Here is a 20,858-nt window from a genome sequence, read left to right on the forward strand (position 1 = left end):
TGACAGGAACAATGCATGAAATTGGTTGAAGAAGGTAACCTTGCTGAACAAACATTCTTTTAAGCAAACCCTCTAATTTTTTATCCATAGAATCTTTAAAAGCACAACTATCTTCTATGGGAATAGTAGTGCGTTTTTTTAGAGTAGAGACCGCCCCCTCGACCTTAGGGACTGTCTGCCATAAGTCCTTTCTGGGGTCGACTATAGGAAATAATTTCTTAAATATAGGGGGAGGCACAAAAGGTATGCCGGGCCTTTCCCATTCCTTGTTTACTATGTCCGCCACCCGCTTGGGTATAGGAAAAACATCGGGGGGCACCGGAACCTCTAGGAACTTGTCCATCTTACATAATTTCTCTGGAATGACCAAATTGTCACAATCATCCAGAGTAGATAATACCTCCTTAAGCAGTGCGCGGAGATGTTCTAATTTAAATTTAAATGTTACAACATCAGGTTCAGCTTGTTGAGAAATTTTTCCTGAATCTGAAATTTCTCCCTCAGACAAAACCTCCCTCCTGGCCCCTTCAGATTGGTGTGAGGGTATGTCAGAAGCGTTATCATCAGCGTCCTCTTGCTCTTCAGTGTTTAAAACAGAGCAATCGCGCTTTCTTTGATAAGTAGGCATTTTAGATAAAATATTTGCAATAGAATTATCCATAACAGCCGTTAATTGTTGCATAGTAATAAGTATTGGCGCACTAGATGTACTAGGGGCCTCTTGTGTGGGCAAAACTGGTGTAGACACAGAAGGGGGTGATGCAGTACCATGCTTACTCCCCTCATCTGAAGAATCATCTTGGGCACTATTATTATCTGTGGCATCATTGTCCCTACTTTGTTTGGACACCATGTCACAATTATCACATATATTTAAATGGGGAGACACATTGGCTTTCATACATATAGAACATCGTTTATCTGATGGTTCAGACATGTTAAACAGGCTTAAACTTGTCAACAAAGCACAAAAAACGTTTTAAAATAAAACCGTTAGTGTCGCTTTAAATTTTAAACAGAACACACTTTATTACTGAATATACGAAAAAGTATGAAGCAATTGTTCAAAATTCACCAAAATTTCACCACAGTGTCTTAAAGCCTTAAAAGTATTGCACACCAAATTTGAAAGCTTTAACCCTTAAAATAACGGAACCGGAGCCGTTTTTACATTTAACCCCTATACAGTCCCAGGAATCTGCTTTGCTGAGACCCAACCAAGCCCAGAGGGGAATACGATACCAAATGACGCCTTCTATAAGCTTTTTCAGTGGATCTTAGCTCCTCACACATGCATCTGCATGCCTTGCCTTCCAAAAACAACTGCGCATTAGTGGCGCGAAAATGAGGCTCTGCCTATGACTAGAGAAGGCCCCCATCTGAAAAAGGTGTCCATACAGTGCCTGCCGTTTTTTAACAACAATCCCCAAGATTATAATAACTATAAAGCGATATAATCTGTCAAATATGCTTAGCAAGTAATCGTTTTAGCCCAGAAAAATGTCTACCAGTTTTTTTAAGCCCTTATAAAGCCTTTATTCTTTTACTTAATCTAAGAAAATGGCTTACCGGTCCCCATAGGGAAAATGACAGCCTTCCAGCATTACCAAGTCGTGTTAGAAATGTGGCCATCATACCTCAGGCAGAAAAGTCTGCCAACTGCTTCCCCCAACTGAAGTTACTTCATCTCAACAGTCCTGTGTGGAAACGGCAATCGATTTTAGTAACGTTTGCTAAAATCATCTTCCTCTCACAAACAGAAATCTTCTTCTCTTTTCTGTTTCAGAGTAAATAGTACATACCAGCACTATTTTAAAATAACAAACACTTGATTGAAGAATAAAAACTACATTTAAACACCAAAAAACTCTTAGCCATCTCCGTGGAGATGTTGCCTGTGCAACGGCAAAGAGAATGACTGGGGTAGGCGGAGCCTAGGAGGGATCATATGACCAGCTTTGCTGGGCTCTTTGCCATTTCCTGTTGGGGAAGAGAATATCCCACAAGTAAGGATGACGCCGTGGACCGGACACACCTATGTTGGAGAAACCTGCATGCCATTCCCTCTCTGAAGTTACCTCACTCCTCAGAATATGTGAGAACAGCCATGGATCTTAGTTACTTCTGCTAAGACTATAGAAAACGCAGGCAGATTCTTCTTCTAAATACTGCCTGAGATAAACAGTACACTCCGGCACCATTTAAAAATAACAAACTTTTGATTGAAGAATAAACTAAGTATAAAACACCACACTCCTCTTACGACCTCCATCTTGGTTGAGGCTTGCAAGAGAATGACTGGGTATGACAGTTAGGGGAGGAGCTATATAGCAGCTCTGCTGTGGGTGATCCTCTTGCAACTTCCTATTGGGAAGGAGAATATCCCACAAGTAATGGATGATCCGTGGACAGGATACACTTAACAAGAGAAAATGCAGCAAACTGTTCGAAATTTTTACAGTATGTACCTAAAGCATTAGTAAGATTGCACCACTAGCAATAAAAACGATTAACCCCTTAATGTCCAAACCGGATCGACAGTAAGCCAAAAAAACAGTTAAAAACGTTCAGCACCTTGCCACAGCTCTGCTGTGGCCCTACCTGCCCTTAGAAACCAGATTTGTGGGGAAAAAGCTTCTTATAGGCCCTCAAACTGCAGCAGGACCCTCCATGTGAAATAGCCTGAACTTCTAGTCAAATATAACTGCGCATCTGAGGCGCGAAATTAGGCCCCTCCCACCTCACTACGGTGCTTGTGAGGCCTAAAGAAACACTCCAAAGTGTTTTAATATTAGCCATGCGGGTAACAACCCCTGAAAGAAACCCAAAGGAACCTTCAAAGTGTCTCAAAAAAACTATATTTTCAATAAAAACCGTTTGCCTTGAAAGTAGTGTCAACCAGCATAAACTAGCCCTGTTATGTAAGCTTGAAATTCCATACTTAGTCTCTGAATACAGCTTACCCTTCCCTCGTGGGGATATTATCAGTCTTCTCTAGCATTATCACAGTCTTGTCTAGAAAAAAAAAGACTGAACATACCTTATTGCAGCCTAACCTGCAAACCGTTCCCCGCAACTGAAGTTTTCTTGCACTCCTCAGTCCTTTGTGGGAACAGCAGTGGATTTTAGTTACAACATGCTAAAATCATCTTCCTCCCTGCAGAAATCTTCGTCTCCTTTCTACTAGAGAGTAAATAGTACACACCGGTACCATTTAAAATAACAAAATCTTGCTTGTAGAGCCGGCAAAGAGAATGACTGGGGGGTGGAGCTGGAGGGGGAGCTATATGGACAGCTCTGCTGTGTGCTCTCTTTGCCACTTGTGGGAGAATATCCCACAAGTAAAGGATGAATCCGTGGACTCGATACATCTTACAAGAGAAATAAAGGTTTACTTTGCAGAAAGTAAAAAGCAGTTTTCAATTAACTCCTATTATTAATCAATTGCATCATTTCCCTTGAGAGTCAACTACATGAGGCAAATGGTTCTACTGTATTCCAGTCAGCTTATAAACTTGCAGGTACATCTGGAGTTCTCTATCCCTTTCACATCAGGATGTGCTTTTTGGCAGTAGTCTATAAAATAATCAGTCAGCTACCAACCATTTCCCATTCATTTTCCGAATGCCAACCACAGCACACGTTTTCAACCCTGGGGAACAGCAAGTTCAATACTAATCCTAGCCTTGCCTCACACATTGATTTTCACCTGATCCTGCAGAACAGCTTCTTAGAAACACCTGGACTACACAATGTGCCATTACATTTAAGGAATCATGGAAGGCACATGAAAGAGAAAATAACATACTAAAATGAATTCTTCCATTAAATCTAAGAGCTATTGTGATTAATGTTGAAATTGAGTAAACGCACATTTTTGTGCCATTTGTTAATTGGCTGACAACTTCCACAACTGGATGTTGTAAAAAAGTAAAATGTCTTCCATATCCCTTTAAGTTTAAAGAGACCTTCAAATGCACCACTACAATGCTAATTAAAGTTATTAAAGCATTTTATTACTACACAATCCCTATTATTATGTGTATAGTCTGTGTCAAGGGGTTTAACCCATTGTTGTGCTTGCACAAGAGGCACAATCCTGTACCAGTCCTGAGCAAGGCATGGGTAAGTTACTGGAGGCTACATGAAAATGGCCCTCATAACTGGCTACTGTGTCCTGCTCACAAGGTACAATTAACTGCAGACTCTTTATTAGGCAGTAATCCATAAAATCTATTATAAATTATGGTATTTTAAAACATTTTAAACAAAGGCTCTTAATTCAGCAGAAACTGTTTTAGCACGCCCTATACTTTTAATATATAGCGCAGCAAGTGTCATTAGTGCACTCATTGCTCTCGTATCACAATTAGTGAGTTAAGTGTTGTAGTACAGCACAGAACTACATGAAGAGTTCTACTACTTGCGCACCATCGCTTAGCTCTTCAGGGATTTCAGACAGGAATTTTACTGTTGCCCCAAAGTCGCCCATCATGTGAGGGATTTACTGCACTAACACTAACAATCATGCAAATATCAGGATGCCCTATACTATCTTGCTTGACTAATAAAAAATAACTTTGGCGCTGGAGCGATGTTAACGCAAAATATCGTTAATAATTTTGCACTCCATCTGTAATTTAGGCCTTAATGTTGGCATCATTTAAAAAACAAAAGAAGTAGATAAAACACACAGGGGCATATTTATCAAGCTAAAGTCCGCAGCTCCATAACCTGTCCCCCTGCTCTGAGGCCGCGGACAGAAATCGTCAGAAATCAAACCGATCGAATACAGTCGGGTTGATTGACACCCCCTGCTAGCGGCCAATTGGCCGTGAATCTGCAGGGAGCGGCATTGCACCAGCAGTTCACAAGGACTACTGGTGAAATGATAAATGCCGAGAGTGTATGCTGTCGGCATTTATCGATGTGCAACGGACATGATACGCTATATCGGATCATGTCCACTCGCACAATCATAAATATGCCCATGTCCAGGACCCATTCAAGTGCCCATGACCTCACTCAAAATAGACTGCATTATCCATATGCAGTAGCTATTTTATTGAATATTGACACTCTAATGGCATAACCCATTGTCAATGAGTTACAGCACTCATAACCTCAACATAGTAGGAATTCAGCTGATATTACCTACAATCAGTATAAACTAGAACAAATGCTCTCAACTTTTTTAATAGATACAAGGCTAAATTCCTAAAATGCTGTGGAGCACATTTTATATATAGAATCTAATTACAGAGTTGAGTGTCCACTCATGGAATGTGAATAGTTGAAATTGTGCTGAGATTCAGCTCCGTCCAGTTTAAGATGCGAAAGACCTTCCGCATAACTAAGGAACTGCGGATACCCCCTTGATGGTTGATGTATGCCACTTCCGTTACATTGTCTGACTGAAAACGGATTAATGTAACGGCTAGATTTAGAGTTTTGTCAGTAACGACCCGCGTAGCTAACGCATGCTTTTTTTTCCCCGCACTTTTTAAATAACGCTGGTATTTAGAGTTCACAGAATGGCTGCGTTTTCAGTGCGTTAGGCTTCAAAAAAGGAGCGTAGAGCATAATTTACCGCCACTGCAACTATCGATACCAGCGGTGCTTACGGACGCGGCCAGCTTAAAAAACGTGCTCGTGCACGATTCCTCCATAGGAAACAATGGGGCATTTTGAGCTGAAAAAAAACCTAACACCTGCAAAAAAGCAGCGTTAAGCTCCTAACGCAGCCCCATTGTTTCCTATGGGGAAACACTTCCTAATTCTGCACCTTACACCCTAACATGTACCCCGAGTTAGGGGTACATGTTAGTTAAAAAACGCTGGTATTTAGAGTTCTCTGAAGGGCTGCATTAGGCTCCAAAAAGGGAGCGTACAGGCATATTTACTGCAACTTCAACTCTCAATACCAGCGTTGCTTACGGACGCGGCCAGCTTCAAAAACGTGCTCGTGCACGATATCCCCATAGGAAACAATGGGCCATTTTGAGCTGAAAAAAAACCTAACACCTGCAAAAAAGCAGCGTTAAGCTCCTAACGCAGCCCCATTGTTTCCTATGGGGAAATACTTCCTAATTCTGCACCTTACACCCTAACATGTACCCCGAGTCTAAACACCTCTAACCTTACACTTATTAACCTCTAATCTGCCGCCCCCGCTATCGCTGACCCCTGCATATTATTATTAACCCCTAATCTGCCGCTCCGTACACCGCCGCAACCTACATTATCCCTATGTACCCCTAATCTGCTGCCCATAACACCGCCGACCCCTATATTATATTTATTAACCCCTAATCTGCCGCTCCGTACACCACCGCAACCTACATTATCCCTATGTACCCCTAATCTACTGCCCATAACACCGCCGACCCCTATATTATATTTATTAACCCCTAATCTGCCCCCCACAACGTCGCCTCCACCTACCTACAATTATTAACCCCTAATCTGCCAACCGGACCTCACCGCTACTATAATAAATGTATTAACCCCTAATCCGCCTCACTAACCCTATAATAAATAGTATTAACCCCTAATCTGCCCTCCCTAACATCGCCGACACCTAACTTCAAGTATTAACCCCTAATCTGCCAACCGGACCTCACCGCTACTCTAATAAATTTATTAACCCCTAAAGCTAAGTCTAACCCTAACCCTAACACCCCCCTAAGTTAAATATAATTTAAATCTAACAAAATAAATTAACTCTTATTAAATAAATAATTCCTATTTAAAGCTAAATACTTACCTGTAAAATAAACCCAAATGTAGCTACAATATAAATAATAATTATATTGTAGCTATTTTAGGATTTATATTTATTTTACAGGCAACTTTGTATTTATTTTAACCAGGTACAATAGCTATTAAATAGTTAAGAACTATTTAATAGCTACCTAGTTAAAATAATTACAAAATTACCTGTAAAATAAATCCTAACCTAAGTTACAATTAAACCTAACACTACACTATCAATAAATAAATTAAATAAAATACCTACAAATAAATACAATTAAATAAACTAACTAAGGTACAAAAAATAAAAAAATTAATTACAAACATAATAAAAATATTACAACAATTTTAAACTAATTACACCTACTCTAAGCCCCCTAATAAAATAACAAAGCCCCCCCAAAATAAAAAAATGCCCTACCCTATGCTAAAATTAAAATAGAAAAGCTCTTTTACCTTACCAGCCCTTAAAAGGGCCTTTTGCGGGGCATACACCAAAGAATTCAGCTCTTTTGCCTGTAAAAAAAAAACATACAATCCCCCCCCCAACATTACAACCCACCACCCACATACCCCTAATCTAACCCAAACCCCCCTTAAATAAACCTAACACTAAGCCCCTGAAGATCTTCCTACCTTGTCTTCACCATGCCAGGTATCACCGATCGCTCCAGGCTCCGAAATCTTCATCCAAGCCCAAGCGGGGGCTGGAGATCCATCATCCGGCTGAAGTCTTCTATCAAGCGACGGCTGAAGAGGTCCAGAAGAGGCTCCAAAGTCTTCATGCTATCCGGGCAGAAGAGTAGATCCGGACCGGCAACCATCTTCTTCCAAGCGGTGACAAGCGGCTCCATGTTGAAGACCTCCGGCGCAGATCCATCCTCTTCTTGCGACGTCCTAAGTCCGAATGAAGGTTCCTTTAAATGACGTCATCCAAGATGGCGTCCCTCGAATTCCGATGGGCTGATAGGATTCTATTAGCCAATCGGAATTAAGATAGGAAAAATCTGATTGGCTGATGGAATCAGCCAATCAGATTCAAGTTCAATCCGATTGGCTGATCGGAACAGCCAATCAGATTGAGCTCGCATTCTATTGGCTGATCGGAAAAGCCAATAGGATGCGAGCTCAATCTGATTGGCTGATTCAATCAGCCAATCAGATTTTCCCTAGCTTAATTCCGATTGGCTGATAGAATCCTATCAGCCAATCGGAATTCGAGGGACGCCATCTTGGATGACGTCATTTAAAGGAACCTTCATTCGGACTTAGGACGTCGCAAGAAGAGGATGGATCCGCGCCGGAGGTCTTCAACATGGAGCCGCTTGTTACCGCTTGGAAGAAGATGGTTGCCGGTGGGGGCTTAGAGTAGGTGTAATTAGCTTAAAATTGTTGTAATATTTTTATTATGTTTGTAATTAATTTTTTTATTTTCTGTAACTTAGCTTTTTTTATTTTTTGTACTTTAGTTAGTTTATTTAATTGTATTTATTTGTAGGTATTTTATTTTATTTATTTATTGATAGTGTAGTGTTAGGTTTAATTGTAGATACTTGTAGGTATTTTATTTAATTAATGTATTGATAGTGTAGTGTTAGGTTTAATTGTAACTTAGGTTAGGATTTATTTTACAGGTAATTTTGTAATTATTTTAACTAGGTAGCTATTAAATAGTTATTAACTATTTAATAGCTATTGTACCTGGTTAAAATAAATACAAAGTTGCCTGTAAAATAAATATAGAACCCTAAAATAGCTACAATATAATTATAATTTATATTGTAGCTATATTAGGGTTTATTTTACAGGTAAGTATTTAGCTTTAAATACGAATAATTTATTTAATAAGAGTTAATTTATTTCGTTAGATTTAAATTATATTTAACTTAAGGGGGTGTTAGGGTTAGGGATAGACTTAGCTTTAGGGGTTAATAAATTTATTAGAGTAGCAGTGAGGTCCGGTCGGCAGATTAGGGGTTAATGTTTGAAGTTAGGTGTCGGCGATGTTAGGGAGGGCAGATTAGGGGTTAATACTATTTATTATAGGGTTATTGAGGCGGGAGTGAGGCGGATTAGGGGTTAATACATTTATTATAGTGGCGGTGAGGTCCGGTCGGCAGATTAGGGGTTAATAATTGTAGGTAGGTGGAGGCGACGTTGGGGGCGGCAGATTAGGGTTTAATAAATATAATATAGGGGTCGGCGGTGTTAGGGGCAGTAGATTAGGGGTACATAGGGATAACGTAGGTGGCGGCGGTGTGCGGTCGGCAGATTAGGGGTTAAAAAATTTTAATAGAGTGGCGGCGATGTGGGGGGACCCCGGTTTAGGGGTACATAGGTAGTTTATGGGTGTTAGTGTACTTTAGAGCACAGTAGTTAACAGCTTTATGAACCGGCGTTAGCCCAGAAAGCTCTTAACTCCTGGCTTTTTTCTGCGGCTGGAGTTTTGTCGTTAGATTTCTAACGCTCACTTCAGCCACGACTCTAAATACCGGCATTAGAAAGATCCCATTGAAAAGATAGTATACGCAATTGACGTAAGGGGATCTGCGGTATGGAAAAGTCGCGGCTGGAAAGTGAGCGTTAGACCCTTTCCTGACTGACTCCAAATACCAGCGGGCGGTAAAAACCAGCATTAGGAGCCTCTAACGCTGGTTTTGACGGCTACCGCCAAACTCTAAATCTAGGCGAGAGTGAGGTAATAGACACATTATATCAAGTATTTATTTTCCTCAGTTCCATTTCTCATCATTTAGTTGTAATTTCCTGAGTTATATTTTAAATCGTCATTTACTTTAGTTTTCCCAAAATTCCTCACATTCCTGCTGTCCTTTATTTTATTTTTTTTGTCGTCACTTTTCCCCCATAGGGATATGAAACCCAATTTTTTTCTTTTGAGGTTCAGATACAACATGCAATTTTAACCAGGTTTCCAATTTACTTCCATTATCTAATTTGCTTCGTTCTCTTAGTATCCATTGATGAAAAGAATGCATAGGTATATTCAGGAACAGCAATGCATTACTGCGAGGTAGCTGCTGATTGGTAACTGCACATATATGCTTCTTGTCATTGGCTTATCGGATGTGATCAGTTAGCTCCCAGTAGTAGTAGTGCATTGTACTTCAATAAAGGATACCAAAAGAACAAAGCAAATTTGATAATAGAAGTAAAGTAGTTTAAAATTGTATGTTCTATCTTAATCATAAGAGAAAAAAACTAAATCTATTCTTACCTGATAAATTCATTTCTTTCCTGGTAGTGAGAGTCCACAAGACCTTACTCTTGGGATTACATCACCTGGCCACCAGAAGGAGGCAAAACACCCTTCTTCTATTTCCCTAACAGTAGTACATATAACCGAGGATAGGAAAGTGATGAAAAAAGTGAGAAAGATAACAGGGTAAAGAGATGCAAATTACGACTGCCACCACCAGAAAAAAATGGACGGCTTCGTGGACTCTCACTACGAAGAAAGAAATGAAGTTATCAGGTAAGAATAAATGTTGATTTCTTTCTAATTGTAGTGAGAGTCCAGGAGACCTTACTCTTGGGAACCAATACCACAGCACCGGTCTGTGATGATGTCAAGAAGCATTTATTGAAAAAATGTCACAGTAAAAATACACAATGTTAGCGATAGTGGTCGTGACAGTACGAACCCACAGCAGACAGCAAGAGTATTGAAACCAGCAGGAGGATAGCTAGACAGCTGACGCGTTTCAGCCCGTAGCCATAATCCCAGCATCTTGGATTTGATAGAAGCATGGCCCTTGAGCAAGCAGATCCGGACACTGTGGTAGGAGCCCTGGATACCCTCACTACGTTGGTTTACCATGTCCTGAGAGGTCACGGAGGAACTATTAGGATTGCTGGAATGTTCTCCTATATGAGACGAGCCACCACTCTGGGCAGGATTACAATCGGAGGAAACAGGTAAACTAGATGATAACGCCAAAGGGCCATCAATGCGTCTGCAAGCTCCGCCTGAGGATTCTGTGATCTGGAATCTTATCTTTTGAGCTTGTGTTTTAGACGGGTGCCATTAGATCTATCTTCAAATGTGCCCATTGACCATTTCCCTGGGTTGAGTGTCCACTCATGGAATGTGAATAGTTGAAATCGTGCAGATATTCAGCTCCGTCAAGTTTAAGATGCGAAAGACCTTCCGCATAACTAAGGAACTGCGGATACCCAATTGATGGTTGATGTATGCCACTTCCGTTATATTGTCTGACTGAAAACGGATTAATGTAACTGAACAAAACACAGACCATGAATGTAGAGCATTGAATATTGCTCTGACATTGATAGGTAGTACCATTTCTTGTGGAGACCAATAATCCAGTGCCTTCACAGGACCCCAATCCGCTACCCATTAAGACAGATTTGTATCTGTGGTGATACTTTCCCATGATAACTGTCAAAACCCCATACCCTGAGACATGGGGTCGGGGGACGTCCACCAGTATAGAGATTGTCTGGTGGGTTGATCCAAGTGAGTCACCTGAGATAGATCAGAGTGGTCCACGTTCCACTGTCTTAGCATGCAAAGCTGTAGAAAGAGCAAATTAAACCTTGCAAATTGCATGGCACCTGACGCCGCTACCAAAAGCCCCATGACCTACATACACTAAGCCACCAAGGGAGAAGTGAAGGACTGAAGCTGTCAACAGGCTGACTGAAGCTTGAGCTTGCATTGGTCTGTTAGAAAAAAGTTTAATCACCACTGAGTCTATGATAACTCCCAAAAAAACAGACACTCTCGTGTAAGAGAGTAAGAGAACTCTTTGCAACATTTACCTTCCAGCCATGACTGCGAAGAAACCAAAAGTAGTTTCTCCATATGAACCGTAGCTAAAGGTAAAGATGGAGCCTGAACCAATATATTGTCAGGCTGTTTGTTTTTTAAATTGTGAGGAAAAATAAACCTCCCCCGAGGGTGCTGAGATCTGAACCCTGAGAGACAATCTCCATTACCCAAGGGTCCTGAACAGATCCAGCTCATGCCTCTTGAAAAAGGCTTAATCTTCCCCCAACCGAAGAAGAGTCCAGATTGGAGGCTGCGCCTTCATGCAGTTTTGGTATCGGAAAACTTAGTTAACTGCTTCGTCTTGGACCATACCTGATTAGGTCTCCAGGTAGGTTTGGAAGATTCTGCTTTCTGTGCAGAGGTAGTTCTCTGATTATTATTCTGTTGAAAGGAATGAAAACGTCCCCCTTGACTTCCCTTTGGATCTAGCCTTTATATCCTGAGGCAAAAAGGCACCCTTGCCCCCTGTCACAGTAGATATAATGGAATGCAAACCAGGGCCAAAACGGTTCTTGCCCTTAAATGCTAATGATATGAGTCTGGACTTAGAAACCATGTCTGCTAACCAAGATTTCAGCCAAAGAGTTCTTCCAGACATGACTGCTAGAGACGTATTTTTGGCATTGATGCAAATAATCTGGACAACCTTATCATAGATGAATGAATTCTTCATCTTTAAGAATCTAATAGGATTCCTGAATCTCCTCTAAGGAAGATTCCACAGAAATTAGATCTGACAAGGAGTCACACCAGAATGTTGTCGTACCTGCAACATCCACAATACTTACAGCAGGCCTTGTAAGAAGACCTTCCTAAGATAATGTTCACATTTTCTATCCATTGGATCCCTAAAAGAAGTACCTATCCTCTAAGGGTATAGTAGTCCTATTGGCTAGAGTGGATATAGCACCATCAGCTTGGGTATAGTCTCCATAGTTCCAGATTGGCCTCAGGAACTGGGAAAAGTTTCTTAAAATTAGGAGAAGGAATTTAAGGCTTATCTAATCGCTTTGAACTTTGAAATAATCTCAGAGACCAAAGAAGGAACAGGAAAGGCTTCAGGTGCTAAACCTATGACTAAAAATTGTGTCTAACTTCTGTACCGGCTTATCTTCAGCAGTATCTAAGGTTCTTAACATCTCCTTGAGTAAGGATCTTTAAAAATCCATCTTAAACTGAAAAGTAATGTCCTCAGGTTCCTTATCGGATTATGAAGAATCTTCTAACACCTCACCATCTGAAGCAGATGAAGATTTGTCTAAATCAGATTCATGAGATTGTCCAATAACAGAAGGACAAGCCACAGTACTGCTCTTGGAAGAGGAGCTTAAGGAATATGCTTTAGCTTGCACTTACTTGCAGGTGGCATTGCCGCAATAGCCTCAGTAACCGCTGACTATAATTGAGCCCTAAATTGTGGTGCAAACTCAGTCACACCACCTTGAGTGATATTTACCAGTAGATGATAGAATAGAAGATGGCCTGGGACACGGCAAATGTGTCTGCAGAATTGATTCTAGGCAAGAGCTACATAGTTGAACTGGTGGACAGACTGTTACTGCCTTGCACAGTAAGCACTTAGCTTTAACAATGTCTGAAGGACTACCCTCAAAATACATCACCTCAGTGGTTTCAGTCCCAGCTTGCTCCATAGTGAACACACTGGGAAAAAACATAAACACCTACCATTGACTACAAAGGGTCAATATACACAGGACAGTTAATTCCAAAAGCACCTGAAAACACCATTCCCTTATTAGAGACCCTACACAAGTTCCCCTAGAGAAAGTATGCAGCAGCCTGACGCTATTACTATAGCACTATTGTTCCAAAAAGTCAAGTGTAATAGGTACAAAGTATATGTATATGTAAATACGCCCCTCTGCTCTGGTATATGGATCTTACCCCCCTCCTAAGACCCTCAGATGGTCCGTGGAAAGAGAGGTGTTATAAGTGCAACGCTTCCAGGATGCTGCCACAGTGGAAAAGGAAGGGGGCGGGGAGAGTGTCAATGTGCTCTTTAGTGGCATAGAAAATGTTAACACGTCCCACCCCCACCATGAAGACAGTCAGGTCTAATTCCCAGTCCTGGCTCCCCACAAAGTAAAGCCTTCAATACAATAACTGCATGTACACATACCTCTCACACATGATGGAAAGGATAGAAGGGCGACTCCTAGTGCAAATCAGTGAGGTATTCTTAACCCGTGTAACCACCCTGAAGCATAAGGGTTACTCACGTTTAGAAAAGCACCCAATAGTGCAAATGACACAAACTGGACTATTATAGTGGCCCAGTGCACATAACCATTGGTCTCCCAGGTGTGTTGGCTCCAAGATATCGGGGCTCACTTGGGTTCCTTGTGTAGATGCCGCCGGTTTCAGGCAAACTGCAGTGCTGAATCTAACGGTCGCTTTACAGCGCTGAAAAAAAATGGGGGTAAACTGGCCAACTGAAGTAGTGAGTGACCCTTAGCACTTACTAAGTGCCTACTGGTATAGAATGTGGACTATAAGGGTTATGGTACTTACTCACCATCCAGCCCCACTCCTCAACACTATTCCAACAGGCAATTTCTAATGCAGGGAATCTGTTTTGTGCTGTAACAAACAGAATAGGACCTGTGATAGGAGAGTGCATACTCTGACTAAACAGGAGGAGATTAAGGAACTTCCCAACTACACCTGTGGCTTGCTTGTGACTCATTCTAAAGAGAAGTATAATGCACTCTCCTAATTCCCTCGCTTCTAGGAACTATCTATTGAGGGAGATAAACAATTAAAGTCTTAACAAAATTGCTTGAAAACCTTTATACTTGCCCTTTCATTGACAAGGCAAAGAATTACTGGAAGGAAAAGGGAAGTAGGAGGGATACTTAAAGAACTGGTGCAGGGTGTCTTTGCCTCCTTCTGGTGGTCAGGTTGTGGACTCTCACTACCATTAGAAATACATTTTGGGTTTCATATGCCGTTAACTCGATATATATCCTCTTTATCATGCCAAGATTTCAAAGACCAACAAGTTAAAAGCTAGGATATATCACAAAAACTGCCCAAGGAGGTGCACACAACATTTTCTCAAACATAAGCATTGTTTCAAAGAACTAAAGCCTTTAAACTATTTGAGAGAAATAGCAAGCCTAAACCTAAACAGATGAAAGTCTTTAAGCCTTAAAGGGAAATGAAACCCAAAATGTTTCCTTCATGATTCGGATATAACATACAATTTTAAACAACTTTCCAATGTACTTTTTTTATAAAATGTTCTATATTTTTTTGTTATGCTTTGTTGAAAAGCAAGAAGGTCAATTCAGGAGTGAGCACTTTGTCTGCAGGACTATATGGCAGCAGTTTTGCACCAGTGTTATACATTAGCAAGAGCAATAGATGGCAGCAATATTTCCTGTCATGAAATGCTCCAGACTTGTGTACGCTACCTATCTAGATATTTCTTCAATAAAGAATAACGAGAACAAAGCAAATTTGATAATAGAGAATACAATTTTTAAAAAGTTTCCTATCTGAATCATGGGTTTCCTGTCCCATTAAGATTGGATCCGTTCATACTACTGCTGAAAGACAAACAGTCTTCCAAGATGAATAACTCAAAGGAAAATCAAAGGGACACTCATCATCATGACCCTTACTAGATCCAAAATATTATCCTATTGTAATGATGCTGTCACAGCTTTAAAACCCTTTAAAGGTAGCAGTTTTTTGTTGGTAAGCTATCAAACTGTTTTACCTCTAGTAGGAATTTTAAACGTTAAGTACAATTAAAACTTAGGAAAAGATACCATTTACTTACTTTGGCAAGTAAACACTGCAATTGTTTCACTTCGCTGTTTGCCCTAAGCAGTTCTTGTCTAAGCTCTGAACATACAAGTTCTAAATGTTCCTTTTCCTTGTGAGCAGATTTTAACATATCCTGTATCTCTGATGTACCAGCACTATTCCCCATTGCAGTGATTTCAGCAGCTTTTTGTCGTTCGCCATCCAACTGAGATTTTAGGCAATTATTCTCTATCTTTAAGCCTTCAATTGTGACATTTTGATCCTCTATGGTCTTGACCATGCCACTGTTTCCTCTTCTTTCAGCTTCAAGAAGATTTTGAAGTTTTTCAGTTTCGTCCTTATATTTTTTAATCGTCCCATGATCTTCCTGATGTTCCTTCTCCAAGCTTCTTAAGCTGCTTGTTAACTGCTGTTGAATGTTCAACAGTTTTTCTCTTTCAAACTGAGACTTTTCAAGAAGCTCTGCATATTTATTCTCCACCTCGGAAAGCTTGTTCTGAAGCTCAGTTTCTTCTACATTTGCTCTTTCTTTCAAGAGTCCCATCAGCTTCTCATTTTCTTGAGTAAGCTGTTCTGTCTTCTGTCTTTGCTGCTGTAAGGAACTTTCCAAAAAAGCTTTTTCTTCCACTAACTTTTCACTTTCCGTTGTCAGCTCCTGTACCATTAACTGTTGATCAGATAATTCTTGTAGAGTAGCCTGGAGTTCTTCTGCTGTGCTATGATGATTTTCTTCCATCTTATGTATCCTTTCAGTTAAGGAGGCTACAGATAGGTCACTGACATTATTTGGAGAGCTTCCACTAGTCGAGCACTTGGAACCTTGGCATGGAATACTTCCGGATGATGCTGGTCTTGATGGCATATCAGCAATATGCTCAAAATCAGAGGCATCAGGTGATAGAGAAGCTTTAGTCACATCACTACTTGAAGAGCCTGATATATGAAGGCCGCTTCCTCCTAACCTGCAATCAACTGATTCACCAGTTAATGGACTCTTTAACTGGTTTTCTATGCTTGACCTTTGAGTTGATGGAGACAGAAGGCTACTGTTTATGCCATTGCTGGTGACAGTGTCAGAAAGAGGGGACTGCTCTAGAGAATACAGTCTCTGCTTTAAATCTTGGTTTTCTTTCCTGAGCATGACAAGCTCACTCTGAAAGGCCACATTTTTCTCTTTCAGCATCCTTATTAAGGTCTCTGAGTCACCACATGGCATATCTGTCAAAGATTCCAGTAGATTTTGCAGCACTTCAGGACTTGGAGACTCCTTTTCTTTCCACTTCTTCAGCTCACTACGAAGCTTGCTAATTTCAAAATCTTTAGTTTTTGCTTCAGCCAGGAGTTCCTTAACCTGAGATTCCAGGGAGGGTTTGTTGCTTCCATCATTTTCTTGCTTCGGCTTTGAAGAAGGAGTACGAATGTTCTTTGTTGGTGTTGCAGAGGAAGGAGAGGTAGGACTTGGCAGTGTTTTTTTAACATTGACAGAAGTACGTACAGTGGATCTGTCTCTTGTAATAGGAGTTGGCACTTCTCGAGGTGCTGGAATACCAGAACGTCTTGTTCCTAAGACATAAGAGGAGAGAAAATAAAGTATTGTCATAAACAGGGAAGTCTTAACTGTACAACATGTAGAAAAACATAGGTAAAATATTAAGTTTTACTGAAGTACTCTAGTCCCAAAATGAATGCATGGTACTAGCCGAGGCCTTTCAAATGTTATGATTTTTATGAGGTTAGTTGAGAACTTAAATTACAGTCCAGATCAAACTTCCTTAAAGCATTATACAGTGTGTTTTTTTTTTCTTTTGTTGAATGATATAGTACGGTAGGAGCAACTGGTGTCCTGGATTATGGATTTGTATTGCAGTGTGCATATTGAAGACAGAAATTGTTATTAGGGTAATGATAACAAGCCACACAACTGAAGACATTTCCCCTATAATATGGAAAACCTGGCAAGGATACTCTTCAATACTTTAATTTAGAAAAAAAAATAGCTAGTAATTATTTCAATTAAATATTTTCCTGGAAAACATTTTTAAACCATATTTAAGAACCAACCTTTTACTAGCTCATCAAAGTGCAGTTATACATTTAGGGCCAGATTACGAGTGTCGCACTTACACATGAGCTATATAGCGTTTATTGTGGGTGTTTAATGCGAAACGGATCTAGCGTGAAAGTAAACGCGATTACTTGAGCACAATTAAAGTTAAAAAGGGACAGTTTACTCCAGAATTTTTATCGTTTAAAAAAGATAATCCCTAAATTAACCATTCCCCAGTTTTTCATAACACGGTTAAATTAATATACTTGTTACCTCTGTGATTTCCTTGTATCTAAGCTTTGGCAGACTGCCCCCTTATCTCAGTTCTTTTGACAGACTTGCATTTTAGCCAATTAGAGCTGACTCTTAAATAACTCCACTGGAGTGAGCACAATGTTATCTATATGGCTCACACGAAGAGGTGTTTTTTTTTTTTTTTAAACAGTTTAGAAATCAGTTTGAGCCTATATAGGTTTAGCTTTCAGCAAAGCATTCACAGAGAGCAAAGCAAATTTCATAATAAAAGTAAATTGGGAAGTTGTTTAAAACTGCATGCCCTATATGAATCATGAAAGTTTAATTTTCACTAGAATGTCCCTTTAACGCACATCGGGACAGCGCAAGCTCAGCGCTCTGGTTAACTGTTTTGCTAAACAAAAAAAGTGTCACAAAACACATCAAAAATACATTTTAAAGAGTGCAGTTACACTTATAATAACACTAATAAAAAATATTTAAGAAAAAATATTGCACAAAAGTTATAAAAGCTCAAAGATATAAGGCTGTGACACACTGCAAGTGATGCGGCGTGAGGCGATGCAGCTGCTTCGCTCCGCATCTGAAGTTCAAATATTTCATCTCTGAGCGCTCAGCTACGCGACCTGACGCAGCAGAGTGCTCAGAGATGAAAAGGCAGGACACACTGAGCGCACACAGCCACATGTACACGCTGCACCGCTCCGCTTGCAGTGTGTCACAGCCTTTAGAAAAAAGTGCTTTAACAGTGATACAGACATATATAAATATGTATGTGTGTGTATATATATATATATATATATATATATATTTATATGCACATACATTTGTATTCAAATGTGTGTATATATAGATTTACAGACATATACACATATAAACACATACTGTAAATACTTATCTGTTCATATAGAGACATTATATAAGTGCATTGAGCCCTTTGTAGTCAAGTAGATGAAAACAAGTAGATGTTCCTATATATATATATATATATATATATATATATATATATATATATACTTTCAACAAATATGTGTGCTAACTGACGAGTGCAAAAAGCTTACTTCTAGTGAAGTTAGCGCAAGAGTGGTATTGTTAAATACCTCTCCATTTGTAATCTGCCCTTAGTGAGATACATACATACATATATATATATATATATATATATATATATATATATATATATATATACATACATATATATAATATATATACACACACACACACACATACACATATACTCACACACACACACAGGGTGCCAGTACAGGGTTACATAAATCATTAAAAGAGGACCGCGCTTCAAACATATCTATCTATATATTAGAAAATATTACACTACCCCCACTTAGCTACTTCATAATACCACCCAGCTACTTTATGGTAATTTTTTACAGCCCTATAATAATTATAATACTTGTAATTATACAAACATAAAAGATAGACAGCCAGACAGAACAGCAGAAGATAATAACGAAGTCTGTTCGAAAACAAAGGAAAGCATATACATCGAACCTATTATAGATAGTAAAAAAAGAACCTTTGGTTTTTGCTCCAAAATAAACCTTCTGAGTCACAGACACATAAAAATGACAGTAGGGCAATGAAAATTGTTGAATAATAGCCACTAACTGTATTTAAACAAAACAAAAACTCTTCAATCCAAAGAAACACACATAAAAGGCTCTGTGTTGGGTTTAGGTCCCAGTAGGCTCAAATACAAAGAAAGTAGTGTTTATAGGAAGTAAGATAGCAGGGACATTCGCAGCACAGAACCGGCAGCCCACTCAAGCAGGTCAAAGACAGTCTACCCCAGCTGGAGAATTCCAAGCTGAAAAGCAAAAGTACAAGATAGTTCTGATTAAAGCTTGATTAAATCTCATGGTACGTCACTATAGGGCAAATGTTCACACATGTTGTCAAACTGAGAAACTCACTCTCCTCTCATGTTCCTCAATTTGGTTTCAAATGCCTGCGTCCAAGGCTGGAGAAATAATGGGATACATTTTTTTGTCAATATTTAGCTGTAACTACTTATATATACACTGAGGGTAACATTTATTAAGCCCTAACAAAATGCATCTAAAAAGTTGTGATTATTTCCATTACAGTTCGCAATAAGTGAAATACAAAATGTTGCCAGTATTCTAGAGACAGGCAAATAGCTGATCTAGTTTTCTTGCAAATATATAATTTTCACTTTATTTATCAATCTTGGTCCATTAGCATAACCTTAGCCACCAGAAATGGTTTTATTGTTTTTATCCTTTTATAATAGAATAAATTAATCATGTAATTGTTTGTAAGAATGCTATTTCTAATATATTATTAGTTATTTTAATTTGCCCCTTCTTTGGTGCTCTTTCATCGAGGAAGGTTACCCGTTTGTCACTTTTTTCGATTGCACTTTAAATTATTTTACTTTTTATGAATCTGTATATACTTTTCTGTTAATTATTATTCTTCAGGTTCTGAGCCTTATTGTGGACGATTTCTATCCATAGATACAGCCATTACGGCAAGAAAAGAAAATTCTCAATTTTCACTCCAAACTACAATATGAATATCCACAACAGTGAATATTGCATGCGCCACTTTTCACACACACACACACCATATATATATATATATATATATATATATATATATATATATATATATATATATATATATATATATATATATATATATATATATATATATACAGGGAGTGCAGAATTATTAGGCAAATGAGTATTTTGACCACATCATCCTCTTTATGAATGTTGTCTTACTCCAAGCTGTATAGGCTCGAAAGCCTACTACCAATTAAGCATATTAGGTGATGTGCATCTCTGTAATGAGAAGGGGTGTGGTCTAATGACATCAACACCCTATATCAGATGTGCATAATTATTAGGCAACTTCCTTTCCTTTGGCAAAATGGGTCAAAAGAAGGACTTGACAGGCTCAGAAAAGTCAAAAATAGTGAGATATCTTGCAGAGGGATGCAGCACTCTTAAAATTGCAAAGCTTCTTAAGCGTGATCATCGAACAATCAAGCGTTTCATTCAAAATAGTCAACAGGGTCGCAAGAAGCGTGTGGAAAAACCAAGGCGCAAAATAACTGCCCATGAACTGAGAAAAGTCAAGCGTACAGCTGCCAAGATGCCACTTGCCACCAGTTTGGCCATATTTCAGAGCTGCAACATCACTGGA

General features: G+C 39.4%; 1 protein-coding gene across 4 annotated transcripts in view; it reads right to left on the reverse strand.

The window, feature by feature from the left end:
- Window positions 1–20,858, reverse strand: part of SPECC1 (sperm antigen with calponin homology and coiled-coil domains 1) — a 962,422-nt gene that overhangs the window by 505,934 nt on the left and 435,630 nt on the right. For all 4 annotated transcript variants that reach the window (XM_053706122.1, XM_053706123.1, XM_053706124.1 and 1 more), the window contains one exon: window positions 15,375–16,924. In XM_053706122.1, coding sequence (XP_053562097.1) covers window positions 15,375–16,924 — 1,550 coding nt within the window. The remainder of the gene's footprint in view (window positions 1–15,374; window positions 16,925–20,858) is intronic.

The sequence above is a fragment of the Bombina bombina genome, chromosome 3, assembly GCF_027579735.1.
Source record: "Bombina bombina isolate aBomBom1 chromosome 3, aBomBom1.pri, whole genome shotgun sequence".
NCBI lineage: Eukaryota > Metazoa > Chordata > Amphibia > Anura > Bombinatoridae > Bombina > Bombina bombina.